The sequence below is a fragment of the Colobus angolensis genome, unplaced genomic scaffold, assembly GCF_000951035.1.
Source record: "Colobus angolensis palliatus isolate OR3802 unplaced genomic scaffold, Cang.pa_1.0 Scaffold85, whole genome shotgun sequence".
NCBI lineage: Eukaryota > Metazoa > Chordata > Mammalia > Primates > Cercopithecidae > Colobus > Colobus angolensis.
The window spans coordinates 11,841,732-11,869,245 of NW_012122376.1; the positions used below are offsets into that span (position 1 = coordinate 11,841,732).

The window sequence follows — 27,514 nt, forward strand, 5'->3', positions numbered from 1 at the left end:
GCAGAAACAACCCAAGTGGCCACTGGTGGATGAATGGATAAGCAGAAAGTGGTACATACATTTCAGTACAAAAAATAGTAATAATGAAGCAGTGCTGTGCAGCCATTACAGTTGCTAACCAAGAACTGTCAATGACATAAAAAACCACACTAACATTTTGTTAGACCAAAAAAACAAGATATAGATTACACGTGGTAGACTGCAGCTATGTAAAGCTAAATATGTCCACATCTGCATATATGTCTTTAGGCAGGTAAAAGAGTGAAGGGAAATATACAAATGTCAGCAGTGGCTATGTCTCAAATGGTGGGCTTCTTTTCATCTCCAGTCTTCACATATTTCAGATTTTATGCAATGAGCATATATTACTCTGATAATGGGGTGGAGAGAAACAGTAAGCATAAAACCAAACCACAAACAATGCAAAGGAAAATGAATATTTATTCAATCTCCAGATTGGGGAGGGGTCTGTGTGTTTAACAGGAAAAGACACAGAAAAAAAACTGTCACACAGGAAAAGATAAATATGTTTGATTACTTTAAAAGGTGAAACCCATAACCAAAATTTAAAGGCAAATTAACACAAGTGGAAATACAAATGCCCAACTATCGCACAAAGAGAACCATGATCAAGGTCACTAACAAGTGAAGAATTTTAAGCTTTTTGTTTGTTTGTTTGTTTGAGTCTCACTCCGTCACCCAGGCTGGAGTGTAGTGGCGCGATCTTGGCTCACTACAAGCCCCGCCTCCCGGGTTCATGCCATTCTCCTGTCTCAGCCTCCTGAGTAGCTGGGACTACAGGTGCCCGCTACCACACCCGGCTAATTTTTGTATTTTTAGTAGAGACGGGATTTCACCATCTTGGCCAGGCTGGTCTTGAACTCCTGACCTCATGATCCACCCGCCTCGGCCTCCCAAAGTGCTGGGATTACAGGCGTGAGCCACCACGCCCGGCCAGAATTCAAAGTTAAAACAGGTTACCACTTTCACCTGTTACCATCAGGCTGCTTATTTTTATGTTTTTTATTTGTATGCATGTTTACTTTATGTTTCAGTTTACCACCCCCTAAGGCAGCAAGAGAGCAGGACGAGAAGCAAAATAGAGATGTTTTTGACAACTTGGCACTGACAGACTATCCTAAGGGAATAATCTGAAATACATAAAAAACATTTTATTCACAAAATTGGTCATCACAGCATTATTTACAATACTGAAAATCTGGAAATAACCTAAATTTCTAACAATTGCAAGAAGGTTAAGTAAATTATAAGACTACGCAATAAAATATATTACCAGCAATATAAAGTATCTTTGTGAAAATCTGTAATAACCACACATAATACTTAGTAAAAAAAGAACATAAATTGCATGATAAAGAACACAATATGACCACAACAATGCAAAAAATTCACACCCCCAAAAAAGACAAGATATTATCTGGCGATTTTGCAGTAAAATACTCATGTATTTGTGCTATATTTCTAATTTTTCCATAACTGACACATCAATTTTATAATTAGGAAAAAATACCTTTTTAAAGTAAAGCGAACACAAGATTCTTTAGCAATGTTCATTCCATCCCACAATAGAGTCTAGAGAGTCACAAAAACCTCAGCCTCCTTCAGGAGAGGGGGGGAGCTTGGTAGTGAAAAATGGTCATGAATGAATGGGTGAAGAGAGGGAGGGGACAACCTAGTAGGAGGGAGGTAAGGATAGGCAACGGAAAGGTGGGGACCAGTAGTTATACTGGTCAGCCAAGGAAAGGGGCATTGTGGAGTCAGGGAAGACTCTGACTGCTCAACAGAGGTCTGTCTAGACCCAGTAGTAGGCACTGACGGTGTTATCAAAGGACAGGATCAAAGAGAGATTTTAGGAAGACACATGGATTATGTTAGGGACAGGGGAGGAGAGAGGAGGGGTGGGTAAACTACTTGGAAAGAAAGGGAGAAGGACTGAGAAGATGGCAATGGGAGTGGGGAAGAAGGGGCTGATTGTATTTGTCACCTCACTACCAAACATACTTTGCTCATCTCCAGATAAGTCTTTGTGGGTTAAATGCAGGGCAAAGAAACAGCTCATAAGAGGAACCTGCCAACATCCAACAAACTCAGTTCAAATCCACAGAAAATCTAGGAGTCTCCAAAGAAAATCACAGTCTCACTGTGTCGCCAAGGCTGGAGTACAGTGGCACGATCTTCGTTCACTGCAACCTCCGTCTCCCAGTTCAAGCGATTCTCGTGCCTTGGCCTCCTGAGAAGCTGGGATTACAGGTATGTGCCACCACACCTGGCTAACTTTTGTATTTTTAGTAGAGACGGGGTTTCACCATGTTGGCCAGGCTGGTCTTGAACTCCTGACCTCAAGTGATCCACCCGTCTCGGCCTCCCAAAGTGCTGGGATTACAGGCGTGAGCCACAGCGCCCGGCCTCTAATGCACTGGGTTTTAACAAGCCCCTCAGGTAGTTCTGATGTTCCCTCGTGTTTGTGAGCCACTGAATGAGGGTCATTCAAAATGTCTAGAATCACTAGTTCTGCTGTCAGCTAAACCATATGAAAGAACCCCTGCTCAAGTGAAATAAGAGATTTCTACAAATAAAGTGACTGGAGGACCACTAATAAGTCATGTCCAGCTTAGTGGGGTTGGGGAAAGGTTATATGAAGCAACAAAGATATGGTTTCTCTAAGCCAAGTCAAGGTAAAGAACTGTGGAGTAGGCGATAAAGCCAAATGCACTGAACTATGTCATAAGGAATTTACAGGCTGTATTGTAAAAGTCACAGTGAACATGATGACAGCAACAACGAGGATGAAGAACAGCGAAGAAAAAGCTGAGGGAACCATCAACCAAAGAAAGGCGAGGCTCAAAAGAGAGACGAGCTTCAGGATCAGGAGATGAACAGGGCCCTTCAGTCACAGAGAAATCGTTGTTGCCAGAACAGTCAGTTAACTTAACTGCTTAAAAGATCACCATGCTACTATATATACCTCTATTGTAGGATAATTAATTTTAAAAATCTGTCTAAAATTTACTGATTTTAATATAATATCTTGTCATTTTTGGTAACAATTAATACACTGCAGTAACTTAATGTACTTTGCTGTATTTTGTTTCACAAACATTTACCTTGAAACACTGGAGACTTTGTAAAGAGAAAATTACTAAAAATTACTCCTTCACTACAGGACATTAGATATTTAATAATTATTTAGAAAGCTGCTGACACTTCTGATGACTACTGATAACTGATAAGATTCAACATGTTATAAATATGAGTTGTAAATATTCCATCCCTTTTGAGATTATATACACTAAGCTTTTTACTACCACTGGCCTTTCTGGATACTTTCATATTTAAAGAATACAGAACCACATTCTGGGAGATTGACAATGACCTAATGTTACACTAATGAAGTCTTCACAGTCCTAAAATAATTTAGAATTTAATGTTTCAATAAGCCATTAAAATGGAATATTTTGTGCCTCCTGAATAAACACATGTCTGCAACCAACCGTCCCTAAAGAAGGATACTAATATATTTTGAGTGATTCAATCCATCCATGGATATAGTTACATCTTTAAATGTTTTCCAGTGTGAACAACAGTCTTTTAATAGATGGCCATTGAGTTCAAGGGTCATATTATTTGTTAACAAATTATTATTTGGGCCAGAAAGTATCTGAAAAAAGTTTAACCAAATTTCCTACACACCTCATATCTCTAGTTTATTGAGCATTATTTATTATTTGATGTAAAAAGTCTACATTAATTACTTCATACATATTTTATCTTGAGATTCTGAAATCCCATGGTCTTAGAAACAAAAATAAAAGATAGACTTTAAGACACCAGCTTCTGGTATTTTTTTTAACTTTAGATTTGAAAAAGAAACATGGATTACATGTTAACATAATATTTTGAATATATAGAGCTACATAAGATACATTATTAAATTATAAACAAAATAATCAGGAATTTAGTGTGGTGCCTAGTTTGATATATGGTTACTTTTTGAAATACGCTAAATTCCACAAATAATGAAAGTATTCTTTGTGTATAATGTTATGTTTGGTTATTATGTATGGTCTTCGTATCGGAAGGTATGACATAATTTGTGTTTGTTTGCTTTGTATTAGTAAACAAGCTGTAACTGTTTTAGAAAGAGGGAAATTTTTTAAAAACTGGTCCAATTACCAATTATAAATTAATAAACACTAAACGAAAAGGGTTCGCTCTTACATATTCTCAGGCCAAATTGTTGATGTATGTTTGGATTAACTAGCCCTCAGGCTGCTTCCAATATTATGGATAATCACAAAACAACCAGCTCTAACTCCTCCTCTCACCAGCTGGAAGGCAGCACATTACATTTGCCATCCACGGTTGGCAAAACTCAAGGCATCAACAACTGGAAAAGATCTCCACCTTGGGAATCATTATACATATTATGATCCTGCAATGGGTCAGAATCCACAAAATACAGTTCCCCTGCATGGATGTCAGAAAAGTTAGCCAGAAATTCATCAGGATTGAAGCCAACCCACACAGTATACCTATAGTCTATGGTGCGTATGGAATAGCCCATGATCTTTATATCTTTTAAACTCGGCTTGTCAGAATTCCACTGAGGGAAATCTGCAGGCCGAGGATACTGGCTATAGGCAATCAGTTCACGGGGATTACCAGGGAGGTATGGATCCTCTTCCAAGTCACGGAATCGAAAATGCTTCAGAAGGTTCTTGCCTTCTCTGCACAGCTCAACGTGAAATGAAGGAACGGGGCAGCGAGGTGGAACCTGCAGTCCTGCAAGTCCAGCCAGCGTGGGAAAAAGAGACACAAGTTCCACAAGGTCCATGGATTGCCTGCCTGAAACAGGAAGCAACAGAGCAGAATGGGTTACATTATAAAAGCCTGACATGGCCAGGCAGGATCAGTAAAGGAACCTGTCTGGGCTCCATGTTTTCTTTTTTTAATTTACAACATTTATCTTTAACAACAGACGTTTAGAAACACCACCTCAGTACCTCGCCCTGCATTAATTACTCATCCAATCAAATAGCAGGACGCAAAATTAGAGTCCCACCAGCCTGTTGGCACTTTTTAAAACAACCTGAATTTTGGAACCACCAATGTAATAACTGACTCAGACAAGGATCATCAATTAAGGCTAAAACCACTAGGTAAAAAAGTCTGTTGAAGAACGGGATATTCTGAGTCCCACAGGATCACCCCACACATTACCCCCTTCTGGATGTCTGCATTAGAGTTATATTTTCATTTTATTATGGTCAAATACACACACCATAACATTTACCATCGTAACAACTTTTTAGTGTACAGTTCAGTGGAATTAAGTACATTTACACTGTTGTGCCATCATTACCACCATCCATCTCCAGAACTCCTCTTAATTTACACAACTGAAATTCTATCCCCATTAAATAACAACTCTCCTTTCTCCGTCTTCACCCAGCAATTGGAAACCACCATTCTACTTTCTATGTCTATGAACTGGACTACTCTAGATACCTCATAGGAGTGGGATCATACAGTATTTGTCCTTTTGTGACTGGCTTATTTCATTTAGCATAATGTCCTCAAGGTTCATCCATGATGTAGCATGTGTCAGCTTCCTTCCTTTTTAAGGCTGAACAATATTCCATTGTATGGACAGACCACATTTTGTCTATTCTTCTGTCAATAGACATCTCAGTTGCTTCCACTTTCTGGTTGCTGTGAATAGTGCTGCTATGAACATTAATGTACAACCTTTGATTGAATACCTGTTTTCAGCTCTGTGGATATATACCTAGGAGTGGAACTTCTGAGCCATAGAGTAATTCTATGTTTAACTCTGAGGATCCACCAAATTATTTTCCACAGTGGCTGTACCATTTTACATTCTTACCAGCAATGCATAAGTGTTCCAATTTCTCCATATAATCACTAACAGTCTTAATACTTGTTTCATTTTTTTGTTTGTTTGTTTAGACGGATTCTAGCTCTGTCTCCAGGATGGAGTTCAGTGGCGCAATCTTGGCTCACTGCAACCTCCACCTCCTAGGTTCAAGTGATTCTCCTGCCTCAGCCTCCCGAGTAGCTGGAATTACAGGCACGTGCCACCACGCCCAGCTAATTTTTGTATTTTTAGTAGAGATCGGGTTTCACCTTGTTGGCCAGGATGGTCTTGATCTCCTGACCTCGTGATCCACCCACCTTGGCCTCCCAAAGTGCTGGGATTACAGGCGTGAGTCACCACACCCGACCTTTCACAGCTTTTTGTTGTTGCTGTTTTTTATTAATAGCCATCCTAGTGGGTAGGAAGTAGTATTTCACTGTGGTTCACCCATATTTAAAGTCTAAATATTGTACTTTATATTGATTCCTGTTAAAATTGATCTTGGATTTGCACTATCATTCTGGCCCTTCTGGATCTTTAAGATAGTGCTTTATCATGCTTGATTTCATTTTCTAGACACTTGATTTGTAAGTAAAATAAAAAGAAAACAAGTAAAGAAAGTCGAAAAGCATACCTTTACAATGGCAAGATCTGGCTGATGCCTAGCTCTTCAACCGAGTGATCAAACTTACAATACTAGTAACATTGGCCATGAAGTGCACCCCCCCACCCCCAAATGTGACACAATGGGAGAATACAATAGCCCATGTAGCACACATGTCAAGAATGTTACCCTGAATGTTGTCATGTGGAAACAATCAGACAAATCCAGGCTGTGGGACACTGTACAGGACAACTCGCCTGGATACTTATAAAAAGATGAGGTCAGGGAGATAATGGGGCCAGAACATGTAAGGCCACTGTGACAACTTTTACTCAGATCAAGAAGGGTACATAAGAGCCTCCTGTGCTGGGCTGTGACATGACTTGACTTGGGTTTTAGTGAGATCACTGTGGCTGCTCTGAGGAGGAAAACCTCCAAGGGATCCAGGACACAAGCAAGGAGACCATTTAGCAAGCTGTTGCAGTACTTCAGCACAAGATAGCAGCAGTCTGGTCCAAGGCAGTGGCAGGGGAAGTGGTGGGAAGTGGTACACAGAGTCTGAATGGAGTGTGACAGGCTTGCTCATAGACTGAATATTGCATATGGAGTAAGAGAAAAACAGGGGTTGAGATTATTCCATGATTTTTTGGCATGAGTGACTATTTTCATTTCTTGAGGACAAGAAGAGTGTTGAAGGAAAAGCTGAAGACGAAAGATGTGAAGTCCAGCTTTGGATACGTTAGGCTGGCTAAGTGGGAAAGACTGTTGGAAACAAAAGCCCGAAGTTCAGGGAAAAGACACAACTAGAGATAAAATTTGGAAATAAACTGAAAGGCAGTGCAGTTATATCCATTTCTAAATTGCTGAACACTTCCTAACAAAAGTTTCAGAAAAAATTCTCAACCAATCAGAAGACCTTTCCCAGCAAACAAAGGGCTAAAATCATGCCTTGAAACTCTTTAACCTTTCTATCAATGACATGAAAGAAGACAGGGCATGCAGTGCACAAAAATCAAATGTGCAAAAAATAAAATTGGGTAGTATAAAGGAAACTCAGAAAGATCCAGAAAGGCCAGAATGATGGTCCAGAACCAGACAAATTTAAACAGGAATCAACATACAATACAAGATTTAGATGTTAAGGATGGATTAAATGCTTAAGTCCAGAAAGGGGGCAATCTGGTTTAGCATAGTTCATAGAAGAGGTACTCCAAAAACAGCGAACATCATACGCCATTTCAGAGACAGTATACAACCTGTCTCTGAAATGCACTGGGCAGATTGAGTCAGGATAGAACTCACAAGAACCCACACAGGTTGCCCACACATCCAGGAGGGGTATCTGGTCCAAATGGTATTCTGGAAGTGCCTTCTCAAACTGAAACATTTTGGAAGACAGAGACCAGGACAACCACAGGTCTAAACATTACCTTGTGACGAATGGTTGAAGGACTGGGGATTTCAGCCTAGAGAAGAGAAGGTATTGGTGGAGGGATAGGGTGGAAGGCATCACTGCTGTTTTCAAAGTTTTGAAGGACTGGTACATGGAAGTCAAAGTAAACTTGCCCTTCACTGCTGGGGAGGACAGAGTAGAATCACCTGGTAGATTTTACAGATCTAGTGGTTCACTAGATTGATGAGCTGTCAAAATGGAAAATGTACCCCCCACAAAGAAGGCTGAGTCCCTACCAAAAGGGTGCATTGAGGGAAAGGATTCTACTCATCTGTTACGGGGGCAGCCCCTTCCTCTAAGCTCTGGAGCAGGCTCTTGTAGACTGTACCACAGCCCTCCTCATCTTGGGGATACACTTGTTCCTTTGTCCATCACCACCCCACAAGCCTCCTTGTGGACAGTGACCATACTTGTCAGTTCTGGTTCTGTCACTCTTTCCCTGCCCAGAGTATGGGAGATGCTCAGGAAGCATGTGCTGACCACAAAATGTTGAGAAGAAATTCCAACACAAGGCAGGAAGCAGGGTCTGTGTAACCTCCAAAGCCTATGATTCAATAAAGTGGTTCACATATAAACTAAAGGTGATCTTACTGTCAAGCAATATCATTTCAGCATATTTTATACCTGGTTCCATCAACTCTGAGGCGGAATCAAAAGGGTCAAGGTAAGGGAAAAGCTTCTCGCCTGCCTCCGGAAGTGAAGCCGTCCTTCCAGGAACATAGAACATCAGGGGAACATGGGTAGCAACATCAAAATTGCTGTATTTGGCCCATTCTCCATGTTCACCTAGAGCCCACCCTAGTTCATAAAAAGCACAGAATGACAGAAAATGAATAATCATCATACCACAGCTTGTTTAGTTTAGATACCATTTCATTTCCTGTTGTAAAAACCAGAGAAAGTAGAAACTCATCACCTAGAAGAAAAATATTCACTTGGAATTACCACAGAAAGGGTGATTTCAACTGAATGCTGCTGTACTCAAAATCAGTTATTTGTCCTCATGAGGAAACCTTTAAAAAAGAAAAAATAATGAAATTTCCAAACTCAAATATCTTAACAAACTACTAGCAACATATACCTAACGTAGCGCTCTGTGGTGGTTCCCACACATGCGTTCCTCCCCTGCTAAGACACGCTCCTTCTTGACAGAGTGGGAACCCTGAAAGCTGTAGTGTCACCACTGCCCTGTCCTGTACCTACCTATCTTTTGACTCGTTTCCTCCAAGCTCAGGTTTTCAGTTTTGGGTGTGTGCCACCTAAATTCGAGCTGTGGAACTGCAGCACAATCAACAAATTCAAAAAAGGCAAGGACATCTTGCTCAGATTTTAAGTTATACCATAGATGGAGTAAACTAAAACCTTTGATTCCAGATCCTTAACCCTGATTAAAAACAACACAACCCTTCATGCCTATTTAAAACATCCCTTGCAAAAGATGGTTTGAATATTCCAAGTTGGACATGCCCAGTCTTTTTAAGTTACAGCACCCTTTTAGATACAAAAAATGGGCATGACAGAAATTGTATAGTGAGTAGTGTTATAAAAATAACCAAACACACCAAAAGCTGCCATGGGTAAATGTGAGAAAGTGCTGAAATACACCACACAGCATGAGACCTTGCTGGCTCTGTCTAATAGATGTTGCTGGGGCTGCAAATGGTGTCCCAGCCTTCCAGGACCTGTGGTCTCCAGAACAGGGCTGAAACCTGTTCTGCGTTGACTCTGCTCTCCTAAGAAGACCCCAAGTTGAGAGGAGCCTCTTACCCACTCATCTATAATCAAAGCAGACTTGATGCCCATCAGAGTTGCCCAATGATTCTGGTGAGCCCTTCCTCCCTCTGGCTGTCAGTACTGGGGAGCATGGTGGGGACTTTCAGATAGCTTGGTGGAGCGCAGAAAGAGAGGGAGTTCCCCCTGACTCCTGCCCCAGTCAGTCAGCCCTGTGGGCCGAGGGGTAGCCCCACTGCTCAACCTCTCCACTCTCTTGGGAAGGACGAGGCAGCCTTGACCCACGAGGGCTGATGAATGTGTAGGTTATTGGCAGGCTCCTAGGCCACCAGCTTGGAGATCACGTTGTCCCTTTTAGATTCAGTGTGGCGGGAATCTAAAAGGTGGAGGATGGAGAAGTCTGCAGGATGGCAAAGTGAGGGACCCCAGCAGTGGGACCTCAGGAATCCACCCCCAAAACTCTGACTGGGGTGCCCGTGGAGGCTCTGAAGGTACAGCAGTCAGGCGCTCTGTGGCATTCTGAATACTGGCACGCAGCCTTCGGCCTCTGCCAGCTTTTGTGAGCTGCCCTGCACCAGGCAGAGGTGGCCCCCAGGCCTGGCACAGGGTCTGACACATGGCACATGCTATAGAAATAACTGTGGACTGCCTGACTGCAAGATCGCATTGAATGTCTGGTGCCGGGCCTCAGCCTGTGCTGCAGGAGCGAATACGGGGAAGTCTGGCTAAGGAGAACGCATGCCTGTGTGGGCCCCAAGGATCCGTCTCAAGATCAGGAGGAACAAGAGCCCAGTGACCTTGACAGGCAGCTCAGGAGGTTTCTGGCTCCTGCTCCAGAGGCCCAAGATGAGGACGTGGCAACACAGGGAGGCCCAGGGAATGATGAGCTCAGGGACACCTGTTAAAGTGCACTTTCCCATGCCCAGACCTGCAAGTTCCTGAGACCAGTTGTAGAAACCAGCATGTTTTACTAGCTCCCAGGCGGTTCTGATGGAGGATGTCCCAGGAGGGTACTCTTGGATGGGCTATTTGTAATCTACAGCAGCTGCCTCACAACAAAGAGTGTGTTCATGGAGAAAAGGAAACTGGGCACTGAGGGGTCAGAAGCAGATGGCAGATCATCAGGAATATGTGAAAAATTATGGCACCTCCATATATAATATTACAGACCTTTCTAAGGGAAAAAGCAGGCTTCTGAGAAATGACCCAGAGATTGTCTATGATATTGTTAAGTGTACAAAACCAGGGAACATTAACAGTACACACAGAACAAGCAATCACATTTTGTGACATACATGTTACAAACATACACATGTATATCCCTTTGCGCATATGTGCACAACTGATGGCTGGCAGATGGATCCCTAATCCATTGGCACCTGTTAGCCCTGAGCAGGTGGGAGAAAAGGGCAGGATGTTCTGGCCCTGACTTACATGCTCTGTATCCTTTTTTCTCTTTACGATAAGCACAGGTTATGATTTACTATTATCCTATTTCATGTTTGATGATATGAATTATTTTCCTTTTTCTAAGTATATCAGTATTATGGTTATACTTCAAAAGAGGCAATATTTTTCAGAGATAGTGATCAGAAAACAGAACCATCTGGGATTTGCTTCAAAACAATTCGGAGATGGGGGAGTGGGTGAGTGGGAAATGGGGGGAGCTGCTGTTTTATTCCCTGCTCTTGGAATGTTGACGAATTAAAAAAATGATTTTAAAAAGATAGTTTCATTTTTGGAAAAGTAGGAACCAGCCTTAAACGAGATAAAGACTTGAAAAGCCCAGGCTCTCAGCAGAGAAGGCAGCGGGGATAGGGGTGGGAGGGCTGGAGCCAGGCCTGAAGAGCTTGCTGGGCTCTGCCAGGATTGTTCTGGATCCTCTCCACCCAAACTAAAAGACCTCCAACCCTCCAGGTTAAAAATGGGGGTTACAAGAGTTCTGCCACACAAATGGAGGGTTCCTGCTGCATTCACCAAGAAAAAAAAAAAAAAAAGTTGCTACAAGACCCTAAGCATCTAAGATAGAGGTCTCAGGACTAACAAGTTGATCATAAAAATACCCCAGGATCCCAGACTCAAGGCACCACTGGTTCACAAAAGAGAACAAACCCATGTTGATGTCAATGGCAATTTTGCAAAGCATGTTTCACAGGAAAGTTCAGATGTTTTGACTCACCAGGGAATTTCAAAATGCTTACCATGATCCGAGGTAAATGCAACAATGGTGCTGTTGGCCAGCTGAAGATCGTCCAAAGCACTCAAGAGGTGGCCAACCTGTGTATCCAAATATGACACAGAGGCAAAGTAGCTCTGGCGGATTTTCCGCTGCAAATTAAAAAACATAATAATGAGAGTGACTGCAATTTAAATTGCCATGGCATACAGAGATAATGCTTGCCTGAGTATCTCTCCCAATCCCAACCCCTTAGTTGATGCCCTTAATGATTTCCTCAGCCAAAATTAACACTGCTTTTCCTACCATCTGCATCGCTTCACCCACAGAGTCACAGCAAAATCTGTAGGTCTACAAATAAGATACATTTCTAAGCAAATCAGATTTCACTTTAGGGCACAGATCACAGTGGATGAATGTGTCACCTACTGCTCCTTTCTGTCTCCCTCACATATTCTGATGGGTTCCAAGAGATGAACATGTACACAGAAACTGATCCTACAGTCCCTTGAAACACAGGCCCACACATGCTCTGATAAAGGACACAAAGATACAATTCAGTTCTGTTAATTTCCTGTGGCTGCCATAACAAAATATCACAAACTGGGTGGCTTAAAACAACAGATATGTATTGCCTCCTAGCTCTGGAGGCTAGAAGTCCAAGATCAAGGTGTTGGAAGGGCCATTCTCTCCCTGAAGGCTCTAAGTAGAAGAATCTTGTCTCTCCCTAGCTGCTGATGGTGGCTGTCAGTCCCTGGCATCCCTCAGTTTGCAGCTGCATCACTGTGTCTCCATCTTCATGTGTTCTTCCTGTCTCTCTCTCTCCCCTCTTCTTAAAGGACACCAATCATATTGGATCAGGAGCCCACCTTACTCCAATATGATCTCATCTTAACTAATTACATCTGCAATAAACCTATTTCCAAATATGGTTACATTCTGCAGTACTGGGGGGTTAGGACTTCAACAGCTCTTTTCAGGGAAAAAAATTCATAACTTAACACATAACAACAACCCTGACTGAGCCTTTCCCTCTGATCACTTTCTAACCCAACAGCAGATTACAACTGCATATTTTCATGGACCATGGCCGTTACATGGAGCTCATTTCTAACAAACTGTCAGCAGACAGAAGAGTGAGGGAGAGACCAGAGAGCAGCACGTCCTTCATAGTCCCTGAACCCAAGAGGGACTTTGGGAACAGCCAGATCATGCCCTGAAGTAAATGAGCCACTGGCCCCTCCTGGGCTCTCATCCCCAGCCTGGTTCACAAATGCTAAGAACAAAGATTAATCCTCCACCCCGAAGAGCGATGAGAAGAAAGCCATGACTTCTCAGACCAGTCCCTGACTTATCAGCTGGACCCACCAGCTTCTTCTTATCACTGCCAGGGTGAGGACAATCATAAGATTCACCCGTTCTCACTTGCAGTCAAGAGAAAAGATATACATCCAACCTTCTAGCAGCATTATGTTGAACCCTGGCCTACTTATACTTTCTGGTAGATGAAGTATTCAGCCTGAAACGTGTGGAACTTTGGTCCTCCTGGGGAAGAAAGACACCTGTCAGGATGGCTGTGTCCTATACAAAAGTATTCCCTCCTTCCTATGCTAGCCCCTGGATGTAAGGCAATAAGCAGACAAGGTCCTCAACCTTGATGAACCACCCCATCCAGTGAGGACACAATCATGGAGACAAGAAAATGTTTAATTATCAGTGAGGTCTGCCGGGTCTGTCCTGCAGACCCTGGCCTATGGATGAAATGAGTACTCAGACACAGGTATGCAGTGTAAGAGCAGCTAGGTGACTGCCTAGCTCTAGTGGCAAGAGAGCAGCCCCGAGAAGCTGGAGCTGCTTGCTTTTACTCAGTGCAGGCACAATGCCAAAAACCTGGCCCCAACCTGTAGGTAATTAACATTTATTGTTCCCCTTCCAGGGAAACTCACATGCACAGATGATCAAAGGTCAGCTCCTGGTCAACATAAGTAAACAAGCCTGTTTAAGATAAATTCCCCCACACTCCCTTGTACCTACTCCTTGCACTCTGCCTCAGGGTTATAGAATAGCTGCCTTCAGCTATCTCCCCCGGGGCTCTGCAGAACCTTCTGACCTTTCAGAAGGTTTGTGTCCTTTCCCTATAGTTTTTCCCACCACTCTGACCGATCCCCCACAGAGGCCCAGGGGTGACACAGGGTAATAAGCCCTCAAATCTGCCTGGAAGATTCCGGGAAGGCTTCACAGAGGAGTTAGAATGTGACAAGAAGCACCTGTAGTCAGACAAATGGGGCTCGGATGCTCCAAGCAGGGGCTGCAGGACACAGAACAGCATGGAGTTGTGACAGAGTAGGTTGTGTGTGGGGCCAATGAAAGGCTCATGTGACTGGAGAATCAAATGGGAGGGCAGAGGGGTGACTGGAAAATTAGGTCTGGGCCAGATAATATGGACCTGGTGGGTCTATCTAGGGAGTGGAGACTCCAAGTTCTAGGCCAATGGAGTCACTGAGGTCTTTCAAGGCGAGAAATTGACATGATCTGGGCTGCAAGTTATTAAGAGTCATGTTGCAACAGGACACAGACACAGATTCCAAAGGCTTTAGACAAAATGGTACTAGGCCACTGCTGGGTACATAAGACGTGCTCACCACACTTGCTGAATGAACAAAACAAAGCAAGGACCACTAAAGTGGTCCAGAACAATGTGATGAAGGATCCAGAGGACCATGTGGATGTGAGAGGAATTTAGGGGCATCAAGTAGACATGGGGGCAGGGAGCAGAGCAGGAGGAGGTGTCCAGGTTTCACATTCAGCTGGTGGCATAATTCGCTGGCATGTGGGGGCAGGCAGCGCAAGAGGAGGAGGAGGAGGAAGGAGTTCCAGAAGGGGTGGAGCTGGCCAACAGTGAGAAACTGACACGGAGCTCAAGGAAGGTCAGGACCCACACACATGGATTTTATTGGCCACGAAGGTCAGTGCTGAGGTGAAAGTTTAGTGGGTCGGGGAGGTGGAAGCCTGCATAGAGGATGGAGAAGAACAAACGGACAATGAGGCCACAGACATAGCCAGAACAGCCCAGTGTGCAGTCGTTCTGCCTTGGAGGTCAGGTGAGGGAGTGGAAAGCAGAAACAGGCAGGGGCAAGGGGGCTGGCACTTTTGCAGCTGAGAGGGATGAGAGTGGATGGAGAGGCTGCAGGGAAGGTGGGTGAGAAGGAAGACCTTGCTCTTTTTGCTTGCAGTCGTGGGAAGCAGGCACAGTGGTGGGGAGTCGAGGGAAGAGGCCTCGAGCCCAGAACATGCAAACACAAAATTCCAGATCTCAGTGACGGAGATTATTAATAGAGCCCATTCAACAAGTACACACTAGGTGGCATCTGATCCTCTGAATGGCACATTAAAGACTCCAAGACTCAGAAGGGTTAATTAACTTGCCCAGAGTCACACAGTTGATAAGGGGCACAGCCAGAATGCGTACCCACATCCACCCCATCCGATCCCCTACCTCTGCCTATCCACCACCCTCCATTTCTACAAGAGGAAAGGTGCCGTCCACTGAGAAATGGGGCACAGGGGTGGCAAAGGCCTGGAGGGGAGCAGTGGAGTAGGGAAGAGGTCATACAAACAGAGCAGCTGCAGAGGACAAGTGAGATGAGCTGAGAACTTGCCTGGGCTGCTGGGGCTGGAGGCGGGGTATCTGAGGGCCTCCTGCTTCGTGGGGGCGTGGATTTTCTCCAGCAGCTTTCAGGACTTGGACTGGAGAGCAGAGGGTGTGGTTGGACTGTCTGACGATAAGGGTATTGCACGAGGGGCAAGGATAAATGGACAAGTATGGTGAGCTAAGCGGCTGGGAAGAACAGTAGTCACCTACCACCAGGCCTTAGCTATTTAGGAAAGCAACAAAACCTACAGGCCTTGGACACAAGGGGGAGATAGAAATGCATATTCTGGTGATCCCCGTGAGGTGAAGCAAGGGAGGTGCTAGGAGAAGAGGTTGTGGTCAGTGTGGTGACTCAGAAGCAGCAGGCAACAAACTCCTGAGTGTGGCCCCTGAGGTCACTGGCTCATGTGGAGCTGAGTTAGAGGGCTGGAGCTGAAGAGAGCCCAGAGCTGAGAGTCTCAAGAGTGCAGTGAGATGGGCGTGGATGCAGACATCCAAAGCTGCAAGAGGACAGTGAACAGGCCCGAGTTCAAGCGGAATACAGGGCTGGGACCAGCACGTGCATACATCAGGGAGGCCCTCTGAGTCATGCTGTCCACTATGTCTAAGGAGGGGACTAACAGAACTTGAAGGAGACCGCTCCATGCAGCCAAAACGGTCCTAGATACTTCTACATGCTCTCTTTGATTCTTGCTGAAAATCTCTAAAGTAGGTGTTATTATGGAAAAACTTTACCTACCTTGTTTCAGTTTTATAGAGAAGAAAACTCAGGGAGGCTCAGGGAGGTAACATGACTTGACAGAGGTTAGGCAGCTGGTATGGGGCAGAACATGAATTCGAACCCACACTGCTGGGAACCAACAGATCCAACCATGGGGCTTTGGAGTTACAGTCCCTGGGGATGAATCGGCTCCACCTGGCACTAATTTTGTGCTGTCAGACAAGTCAGCACACCTCTCATGCCTTGAGTTTCCTCACCTAGACAACAGAGAGCAGGTACCTCACTAAGTCCCCATGAGGACTAAAGGCAATACCATACATGAATCAGCTCCCTTCCTGGCACACAGTCCATTTTGAAGGATCGTTTTAAGTGACCGTCACTAATAAAGCATCCAGGTGCAGCCTCAGGGCCAGTTCAAGCCACTTCATCATCAGTAGCCCAGAAACACAAAATTAGAAAAAAAAACAGATGGATGCATTGCTTTCCAAACTCTCAGTGAAACCAGAATCAAATGGATTTGAGGAATGCACACCTCTTACCACCCAAACTCTTGTGCAATCTCAGGGGCCAAGTAAGTTTGGATAGCAAGGGGTATCTGTATGCGGTGGTTTTATTGTGTTTGTTTTAAACAATATACGACAGCAGAGGCTCTCAAACTTCTGATGAATCAGAATCACCTGGTGTGCTTTTTTTTTTTTTTTTTTTTTTTAAGGAAATGTCTTTTTTGAGACAAGAGTCTCGCTTTGTCGCCTAGGCTGGAGTGCAGTGGCACGATCTGACTTTGCATTCCCAACAAGCCCTCCCAGAAATTCTAAGGCAGGTAGTCCAGGATGCATACTTTGAAAACACTGCCATCTTCCATTCACTATAGCTTGCCTGCCACAGCATTCATGTGGTAAGAGAAGGGCAGGGTTCTGTGTGGAATATTCCAGAAACAGCATTAGTCAATGTGTATTCTGCTCTCCAGGGAGAAAGGGTGATTGATGAGTCAGTGTGAGGATTCTAATTGTGTGGTTGCTCTGCCCCTAAATCATGGCAAAGGAATGCCAGACATCACAACTGGATGGCACTGGCCATGACGGTGTCCTAGTTCCCTCTGCACCAAGGTCCTGCTCACCAAGCCAACCCCTGAGAGTGACAGCTAGCCAGGGTGGGCTTTTCCCACAAAGGGAACCTGCAAGTACCAGCAAACCAAGCATTCTGGGCTGCTCGGGAGTTGCTCATCACTCTACAATTAATGAGCTATCACCTAAATTAAACAGTATCCCCCTTGGTTAGGAATGGTCACCCAGGCTGCTTCCCCACCCGTGTCCACACGCAACAAGTCACCAACTCTCTGGATATTCCCTTCTTTAGAAGGTAAGACACTGGTTGGGAGAGTCCTGATCCACGCAACACTGCCTGTGTCCTAAATACCTATAGGACACCTCCACCCCAGCTCTTTGCCCGATAACTAACACAAAGAAAGCTCTTAATAAGACATTATAGATGGAGTTGTGTCTACTGAGAAGAGTGGTTTCACCTATGACACTATGTCATCAGTGTCCAATACATCCCCCAACTATGTCCTTGATACCTGAAAGTCCACAGGAATTGGGCCATATGGCACACTGATGTTTAAGGCTTGGACATCTTCCCGTTGCCTGATGTCCATCCAGGGGTTGTACGCCACAGGGGGTAGGCCATCAGGGACCTCGGAATCGGGGGCCAAGGTGATGTTCTCCAAAGGATACAACTTCTGAAATTCCTTGGGGAAAAACACAAAGCCACAAAGTTGTCACTCTTTTAGCAAAAGCACAAGGTTGTGGCTCTATTAGTATCTATGCTGCCTTTTCTCTAAGCCTGTGATGAATTTACATGGTGGCTCACTAGCATTTCCCATGTGCTCATCCCTGACCTGGAAGTCCAGCCTTAAGTTACTCTCATGAGATGCCAATGGCAATGAAACCATACGACTTCTGTTTCCTACAAACTGAGCAGCAACAGCTCTCTTCCTTCATACAAACAGATGCCCTTCTGTTCCTGTCCCCACCTCCTGCCTGGCTAGAAAGTGTCACGAGGTGTTGGGTTCCCAATATCACCCTCAGGTTCAGTAATTCACTAGGGGAACTCATAGGATTCAGCATTTAGTCTCACTCACAGCTATGATTTATTATAGTGAAACACACTCAGCAAAGAGAAAAGGCACATGAGGCAAAGTCTAGAGGAAACTAGGCACAAGCTTCAAGTCCTCTTCCAGGGAAGTCACATAGGATACACTTACTTCTCCCAGCAATGAGTTGTGTGATAATACATGTGAAATGCTGCTAAGCATTTCACAAGCTCATTAAAGCCTCATTATCCAGTTTTTATTTGGGGCTGGTCAGGTAGGCCTTGTCTGTCTGAAACATACCAAAATGCCAGACTCCCAGAAAAAAAAAAAAAAACCAAAAACCAGGGGTTCATCATCAACCACAATGTTTGTCTACACAGTTTAAGCATAGTAAGTCAATTCTGGAAGTAGTGGGAACACTTTGGAAATCAAAGTTCCCAGATGCCAGCCAAGGGCTAGACTTATAAGCAGGCCTTTCAAAGAATCACAGCCAGGTCAGCTTTGTTAACTGTTGTCTGCAAAGAGGCAGGAGAGGTGAACCTCACAGCCTTCTTCTTCTATCAAGGGGGCTGACAGCTCCTACTAGGAAGGCAAGGTCCCCTGGGCCAATCAAAGCAAGATACCTACAGCATCAAAGAGCATACCGCTGGTCTCTACTCTCATTACACGTGAGGGGCATTCTCTGCAAAGTCAAAAGGATGGGATACTCAGGCCCTCATAAAACATGATAGGGAAAAATGGAAAAGGATTCTAAAACAGAAAAGACTACATGCTCTAAATGACATACAAGCAAGTACAGGATTTGAGGTTCCAAGAAGCAATGCAGTGCTTTGTGTTTACACGATCTAACCTGACAGGCTCAGGGGGAACAGGCAGTTTTTAAAGAGGGCTTCACATTCCCTGGGGCTGTTCTGCAAGGGCCATCCCTTATTACAGGCCTTGGCAGCCAGCTCTGATTCACTTCTCTGTGGTGATCTCGCCACCAACCCAACATGTGCTTGGTAAGTTCAAGGAAAGGAAATCAAATCCTCCAGTGGAGGGAAGTGGAAAGCCAAGCATTTCTTACAAGACTCTTACATGTTCTTAGCCTTGGCCTCTAAATCCCATCTTCACTCCACTGAGGACACTAGTGCCCATCAGGCATCCATGATGCCTGGGGATGGCAGGATGGGCCACCTTCCCTGTGCAAATCCCTCCCTCAACAAACAACACAGCTGTGGTGGCTGTGCTGGATCAGCCTTCAACCAGCTCTTCACCTTGGGGTATCTGAAGGGGATGTGTGGCTTATGATACCCAACGGCCAGGAAGAAAGGACTGGCTGACGTTTTCATCTTTTCCAACAACTGTATGGCTTGCTCAGTGCTCTGTTTGTCAGGCAAGGTGCCCTCGGGCACATCCACCACATCCACAGGGCAAAGCAGGTTGGCATGGAGTTCTCCGTCTGGCCCTCGACATGTCTTTCAAAACAAAATATATAACATCAGCTTTTTAAGTGCAAGAAATGGAAGCCATGAAGGCTACACACACAGATTTAATGTTCACATAATCAGCTCTTCATGTGTTATTCAGACTGAACAGAGATATCAGAAGTAGAATTAAAACAGAAAAGTGTTTCTTGTTTTCCAGGCAGGGGCCAGAAATCCACTAGCACTTAGTTTCTTGCTACTAATACTCTTTCTCCATATCATAACTAATTAAAAGAAACCCCAGGCCGGGCGCGGTGGCTCAAGCCTGTAATCCCAGCACTTTGGGAGGCCGAGACGGGCGGATCACGAGGTCAGGAGATCGAAACCATCCTGGCTAACACTGTGAAACCCCGTCTCTACTAAAAAATACAAAAAACTAGCCGAGCGAGGTGGCAGGCGCCTGTAGTCCCAGCTACTTGGGAGGCTGAGGCAGGAGAATGGCGTAAACCCGGGAGGCGGAGCCTGCAGTGAGCTGAGATCCGGCCACTGCACTCCAGGCCGGGCGACAGAGCAAGACTCCGTCTCAAAAAAAAAAAAAAAATAAAAGAAACCCCAGTAGACTATTAAAAAAAAATCCATCTCTAATTCAACAATAAAAAAATGCCAATTAAAAATGGGCAAAGGGTTTGGATAGACATTTCTCCAAAGATGACATACAAATGGCCAACTGAACATGGAAATGTGGTTAACATCATTAGTCATTACAGAAATGTAAATCAAAACCACTTCACACCCAATAGGGTGGTTATAATTTTTTAAGATGGAAAATAACAAGTGTTGATGAGGATGCAGAAAAATTAGAACCCTCTCACATTGCTGGTGGGAATGTAAAATAGTGCAGTCACTTTGAAAACCAGTCTGGCAATTCCTCAAACAGTTAAACATAGTTATTATACTGAAGAAAATTAAAAATATATGCCCATAAGAACACTTGTACAAAAATGTCAAAGGCAGCACTATTTCTAATAGTCAAAAGTAGAAACAACCAAATATCCATCAAGTGATGAATTGATAAACAAAATGTGGTACAACAGACAATTATGTGGCCATAAAAAGGAATGAAAGGCTGGGTGCAGTGGCTCACACCTCTAGTCCCAGCACTTTAGGAGGTGAGTGGATCGCCTGAGGTCAGGAGTTTGAGACCAGCCTGGCCAACATGGTGAAACCCCGTCTCTACTAAAAATACAAACATTAGCTGGGTGTCGTGGCGGGCACCTGTAATCCCAGCTCTCGGAAGGCTGAGGCAGGAGAATCATCGCTTGAACCTGGGAGGTGGAGGTTGCAGTGAGCTGAGATAGCACCATTGCACTCCAGCCTGGGTGACAAGCATGAAACTCTGTCTCAAAAAAAAAAAGAGGAATGAAGTACCAATTTATACTGTTATGTGGTAGAACCTCAAAAACATTATTCTAAGTGAAAGAAGCCAGAAACAAATGGCTACATACTGTATGACTCTATTTATACCAAATGGACAAAATACGCAAATCCATGGAGACCAAAAGTTGTTCAGTTGTTGTCCCAGGCTGGGTGCTGAGACAAAATGAGGAACAACTGGTAATGGGTACATGGTTTCTTTTGAGAGTGATAAAAATGGTCTAAGATCAATTTGGTGTAGCTGCACAACTCTGTGAGTATACTAAAAACCATTAAATTATATACTTGAAAAGAGTTTTATGGTATATGAACTCTATTTTAATTAAAAAATTAAAAAGAAAAAAAACATTTCAAATTACAAAGACAGGTTAAGGCTTGTAAATGACAGGGTCCCAGTCAACTTGATAAGGTGACAGTCCATGGAATTTCCAGATCTTCAGCTACACTAGGCACAGAATGAAACCTCCTGCTTCATTTCCCAAAGTAGACATGTTGGCCATGAGACCAAAGTTAGTTTCGACCATGATTTGTATATCACAAAGACCAAGGGGCTGTGTCAGCTGCTGTTCCATCTCAAAGAGTGTTGCTGCCTTTTCACAGCCCTGCCTTGCTCACCCCACCCTTGGGCAGGACAGCCCAGCACCCGCCTCAGACCACTTGTTCATCATCTATACATACACAATGTGCAGCACTCGAGGGAGATTTAGTATTGTCAGACCCACCACTTTGAGAAGAAATGGGTAGGGGGCAGTTAGGGCAGGGACCTGGCCTTCGTAAGTGAGGCCACTAAAAAGGAGGAAAATGGCTTCAGGGAATTAAGATGGGATCTTCCCTATTCAAACCACAAGCCAAAGGCCAGAGCTCACAGTGTTCACTGTATTCGGAAATGGAAAGCTGTCAGGAATTTTGAACAATACCTTCTACCTCACCTCCAAACCCTCACCCTTCCCAACATGTTTACTAAAACCTCAGAGGTACATTTCATTTCTCAGTTCCCCAGTTGGTTTTCTCAGTTTCTTTAAATGTGGGTTTTAGTTTCATTTATATATTTGGGTTTCCTCTAAACCAAGATTTTCTTTGTAGGTTACTTTTTTTCATAATGCTCTAAAAATCTAAAACTCCTATCAGATGTCTCAGCTGCTGAACATACACATCAGGTCTGAGACAGATATACGGCGTGCCTTTCTCCCATTCTGGGCTAAGGCTCCTGGAGCTCAGCCTCTTTTCTCCCTCCCATGTCTCAGCATCTCCTACAACTCTCAGTCTCATCCAGAGTGAGCACTGGGGAGCTATTCAATGATTCTGATATGTTAGAGCCCAAGGTTTTAGAACAAGTAGCACCCACCAGCTTCTAGAATGAAGCCACTGCTCCTGTCGGGCCTAATGCTGAACTTACTTCTGTCAAGACATTATCACAAATGAAACCCACAACTTTGTGGTATATAACCAGCTTCACAGAACATGCAGTATACCCAGTAGTTTATGTGACAAAGGAAAAAGTGGTTCCTTTTCAGAAATGTCCCTTTCACAGCCTTACCTTAGTGTTTTCATACTTTTCAGAGGAAGGATGATAAGGTGGAAAAGACCAGCTATATGGAGAATCATCGGTATGGTTAGAAGTTATCCCTTGAAAAAAAAAAAAAAAAGTTGTTAAAACATGACGAGTCTTTCAACACCCCACTCCCCATAACTAAAACTCTGTAAACAAAAGGGCAAGTGGAACCTCCCTTCTTTGGGGCTGTTTCCTCATCTATAAAAGTCCCCTCTAAAGCCAAACTCTCTAGTTTCTATTTGAGAACTGAGCATCTGACTTCCTGGTCCCTAAGCCCTAATGCTTTGCGACAGGCTCTGTGGAAGGGACCCCCAAGGACAAGAACAGTCAGCTCCTTAGAGCCCATGCTGAAACCTATCTCTCACCCTATGAAGGAGGCAGCAGAGGCATCAGCACCACCAGGGAGTCGATGGGGGCAGGAGAGGGAGGCTCAGGGAAGGTATGTGCCTTACCCGATGCTAACCAGATATTAGATAAGGCAGCCAGGACTCAAAACCATATTTTAGAACTCCAAGTTCAAGTGCTCATTCATGAAGCAGAAATCCACCCTTAAGCTTAGTAGTTTATAGTTTATTTGGGAAGACAATATAGTAGTACTGGAAACCAAGGAAGGACTGCCAGTTTTCAAAAGCATCGAAGTGCCAAGTGGGGGATCCTCCAAGCACAGAGATTATTGTGAGTCAGGTGAGGACTGGCAGGGAGGACTTCTAGAAGCCAGTAAGGCCTGTGAGGGATCTGAAGGGAAGTGCTGCCTATAGTGGTTAGCCAGGAGTGGAGGGGATCACAGGCAGAACCTCGCGAGAAAGCATCAGCAGCAGTCACACAGCGGGACTCCAATAGGGAGCACCAGAAGAGAAAGAGGGCAGCGGGTGGAGGACCTATGAACACAGCAAGCACTGTGGAAAGAGCACACAGGAGGCCAACAACCACAGGTCCAAATCCGGATGCTGCCTCTTAGCATCCCTGCAACCTCTGGCAAGCTACTTGACTCCCATGAGCCTCCATGTCTTCCTTGGGAAATGATGATGATGATAAAAACCCACCTCGCTTGCTGTTGGGAGGATTAAAGGAGTGGCCAGCTTGGTAAACAGTACATACCTGGCACTCAGTGGTGACTACTGTCATCTTGAAGCAGGCCCAATGCTAACAGAAAACGGTCTTGAGAACAAAGACTCAGCTGAAAAATGTGTTCCCACAAGGGCTGCAGGAAAAGGTTTATTCTCTGGGAAGGACATGGCGCTTAGAGCCTGATGCCAAAATCGAATCACCAGGAAGGAGGAAGTCAAGCAACATCACTCAGTCCTTGTCTGGCTTCCCCTCCCAAAGCACAATCTCCACCCTCTGCTATGTTTCCTCCTCTCTCCAAAATCATCACTTCCCTGCAGCTGCATTCAGGCAAGGGGTGTGGTAATGAGAGAAACAAACTGCAGAAAGTTCTCCTGACACTGGGCTTTTGGCTGTGCAATATGATTCGTGACAGGTTCACCTCTGAAACTGGCCTGGCTTAGTAGAGCTGAATGATACTCTCAACCTGGGCTGACCAGGCTGACCAGCTGGGTTCCTGCAGAAGGCTGCCAAGCCTGCCAGTGTAACCACTGAGCAAAAGGAAAGAGACTGAAAACATTCAAGTCATCATTCCCAAATGATAAGCATTATTGTCCCTATGGTGCTCTTGTCTTCCAATACTTTTTTCTCCATTTTTCTCAAATACTCATGCATTACTTCTATAAATAAAAAGTTTTAAAGTTTGTTTGCTTTTCACTATCCCCATATTGGCATTAAAGACAGCCTGTTTATCAGGCAGCATTTGAGGTAAGGAATGTCCATCTCTGGCACCCTATAGATCCTGGGTACCAGATTATACTCATCTTTCTGACTTAATTTCCAGAGTGGGTAGCAGCCCCCACCTAAGCACAGCCCCCTCACTGGGCAATAAGTCAGCAACAGCAACGCTGGCCACATGGGAGGCCCTCAAGTGTCCTTACCCCACCCCTAGATTTACTGACAGGTACCCTGCAAGGAAGAGGGTGGGGCCCCGAGCTGGACTCCACCCAACATTGCCACCTCTCCAGCCTGTGTCCTCCCTACCACCTGAGGAGCTGAAGGACCCAACAGTACACCCTCAGTGGTTTCTGAAAGGAAGCAAAGCTCTTTCTACCCTTTTTCACTTTGGGTGAGAACATGTAGCCGGGTTGACAAGTTGGTTTTTTAGAAAGGAAGCACTGAGTAGCGAGGCACTGGCCCAGCCAGAAGAGCGCTCTGCAAAGACAGCCCCACCCCCAGGAGGGGATTTCCGGATTCAGATACCACAAACCAAGAGAACCCAGACTCTGGACATGGAGCAGTACCAGGGTGAAAGACTTTTCCCACCGACATGGTCACATAGCCATTCTCCTTGAAGTACTGGGGGATGGTGGAGAAGTTTCCAGCGTGCACCCTCCAGTAGGAGTTGAAGTCGTACAGGCGGGTGGTGTCAGGTCTCCTGCCAGTGAGGAAGGACACGTGGCTTGGGGTGCACACTGCTTGCTGTTAGGGAGCAGAAGCAGAGGTAAATGTCGTCACAGCAAAACATGTCTTTTCTCTCTTAGGTATCCAAGCAACTGCCCTCCTGACGCCCCTAGCAAACAGCTTGGTAGCTGAGTCATGCAGAGCTCAAACCAGACACTGGGATTTGGGTGTCACCTAGGCAACAGACAGCTTCCCGGAGAGAGAAAGGGAAGCAATCAGCCCCTGAAATCAGCAGATGCTTATCTCCTCCTACGCAATGGCCTCCCCAGGCACACAGAGCTGCCAGTGTTGCTGGGGGCAGAGCCACCCTGACTAGCTCTTACCTGAGGCCCAGTCTGCAGACCTGTGGGTGCCCTTCTGCAGCACCCCTTCCTTCTGAGCAGCAGGCAAGCCCCCGTTCTGGGAGAAAGCTGGCCAGGGCTGCCGTGAGCACATTAGGTCCAGGACAGACCTTCCACCCAAGGAGAAGGCCACCCTTGAAGGTCAAGCTTTCCCATCAGTGGAAAGCCAGATTTTCTCCACTACCATTTTCTAGACTGCTTCCCTCTAACAAGATGTCCCGCACAATCTGCGCCATCTGACAATAGCTGAAGCTCCCCGCCCCCAACCCTCAGTGCCCGAGGAGGCACACACCCACAGCTAGAGGTTCCCAGACATACCTGCGCAAAAGCATTCTGGAAGAGGAGGCTGTGGGATGCCAGTTGGTCGATATTTGGGGACCTCACCAGCTTATCCCCATAACAGCCCAGGGAGGGGCGCAGGTCATCCACGATGATGAGAAGAATGTTCAGAGCATCTACACAGGAGGGAGGGGCTTTGGTGAGGTAACCTGCACTGACACTGAACCCTCCCTCATGGTAGGTGCTAGGTTACTAAGAGGCCCAAGGCTGGACCCTGCACCTTAGCAGCCCAGCCAGGGAGGGGGCTGTGCCTCGGCAAGGGTGGGAGTGGGGCTCGAGGAGGAAGCCTGAGTCCTGGGTGGCAGCGTTAGGCTTTGGTAATGGCCTCAAACCTGGGTGAGGAAGCGAGATAGTGAGTGAAAGACGGTGGAAAGAAAAGATGAATTTAGGAAAAAAAGAGAATGATGTATGGAGGAAAGGACAGATGGTTGGATGGAGGAAGATAAGGAGGAAAAGATGCAAAGTTGAAAGGAAGAAAGGATGGAGAGAAGGAAGGGAGGAGAGAGACAGAAATACGAATAGATAGAAGGTAAAAGGGATGGATGGACTAATGGAGGGAGGAAAGGAGGGGTGAAGATGGATGCATAGAGATGGGAAAGATGGGGGAAAAGAGGAAGAGAAGCACAGAGGGATAGGAGGAGGATGGATGAATAGATAGAAGGAGGGAAGGGAGGGATGGAGGGTAGGAAGGAGTGAAAAATGGAGGGAGGGAAGGAATGATGGATGGATGAAAGAAGGATGGTACGAGAGAGGGAGAATAAAAAGAATGGATATAAACAAAGGAGGAAGGAGAGGAGAGAGGAGGAGACGGCAGGGAGGGCGTGGGCGGCACCTGTGGTCGAGTTGGCCTGCGTCTCGGATCCGAGGGCGACGCAGACGGATCTCAGGACCAGACCGAGCCAGAGAAAGCCTCGGCCGGACGCGGGCGTCGGCATTTCGGCTTCGACGCGGCCGCGCGGCGGTGACAGGCTGCAGCAGGTGGCGCAGTTAGCAGCAGCCGCCGCAGCCACAGAGGCCTCCTCGTCGGGAACCCATGAAGACTGCGCAATACAGCCGACGCCCGGGCCCGGAGGCCCGGGCGCTGGCCACAGCCCGAGCGCGTCTGTGCGACTCTTCCCTGCGTCCCTCCCCTTGGGGGCGGGTTCTAGAGGTGCGCGTCATCCTGCGGCAGTAGGCGTGGCCCAGAGACAGGCGCAGAGCGGGGGCGGGCCAGCTGCTTTGCAAGCTTCGCAGACCCAGCGGCCCGCAGGCCCCTAGGTGTAGAACTGCTAGGGGTATCGCGAGTCAACCACTGCCCTTAACAACTAGCAGTTACCCGTCTATTTTGCCTTTGCTTGTGCTATGCCTTTCACCTAGAAGCCCTGCCCCTCCTTGTTATCTTTATAAAAGACACACGTCTTGTAATCCAGCCTCAATGCCATTCTCCTTCCATGAGGCCTTTTGAGAAAGTCCCTTCCTCCATCTAAAAGGACTCCCTTTCCTATTCATTTCTTCAACTAATTCTTAAGTATCGCAAATATGTATACCAGGCGCTGTTGTTAGTACTGGGGCTCTATGTCCCTGCCTTGGTGGAGCTTAAAACTATAGATAGATAGATAGATAGATA

At 45.5% G+C, this 27,514-nt stretch overlaps 1 protein-coding gene across 3 annotated transcripts; it reads right to left on the reverse strand.

The window, feature by feature from the left end:
- Positions 1-418: 418 nt before the first annotated feature.
- On the reverse strand, positions 419-27,288 carry IDS (iduronate 2-sulfatase). Of its 3 annotated transcripts, none has more exons than XM_011930293.1 (9): positions 26,741-27,288; positions 25,888-26,024; positions 25,069-25,202; positions 22,706-22,794; positions 19,585-19,785; positions 17,813-17,983; positions 11,889-12,015; positions 8,581-8,754; positions 419-4,866 (listed from the first exon to the last, which is right to left on the reverse strand). In XM_011930293.1, the coding sequence occupies exons 2-9, from the start codon at positions 25,899-25,901 to the stop codon at positions 4,394-4,396; spliced, it is 1,383 nt and encodes a 460-aa protein (XP_011785683.1). In that variant the 5' UTR covers positions 25,902-26,024; positions 26,741-27,288; the 3' UTR covers positions 419-4,393. The 3 variants fall into 3 exon arrangements, with proteins under 3 accessions (XP_011785683.1, XP_011785682.1, XP_011785684.1); XM_011930292.1 differs by having other exon boundaries at positions 25,069-25,246; XM_011930294.1 differs by lacking the exons at positions 419-4,866; positions 8,581-8,754 and adding an exon at positions 8,784-8,969 and having other exon boundaries at positions 25,069-25,246.
- Between the last annotated feature and the right edge of the window lie 226 nt (positions 27,289-27,514).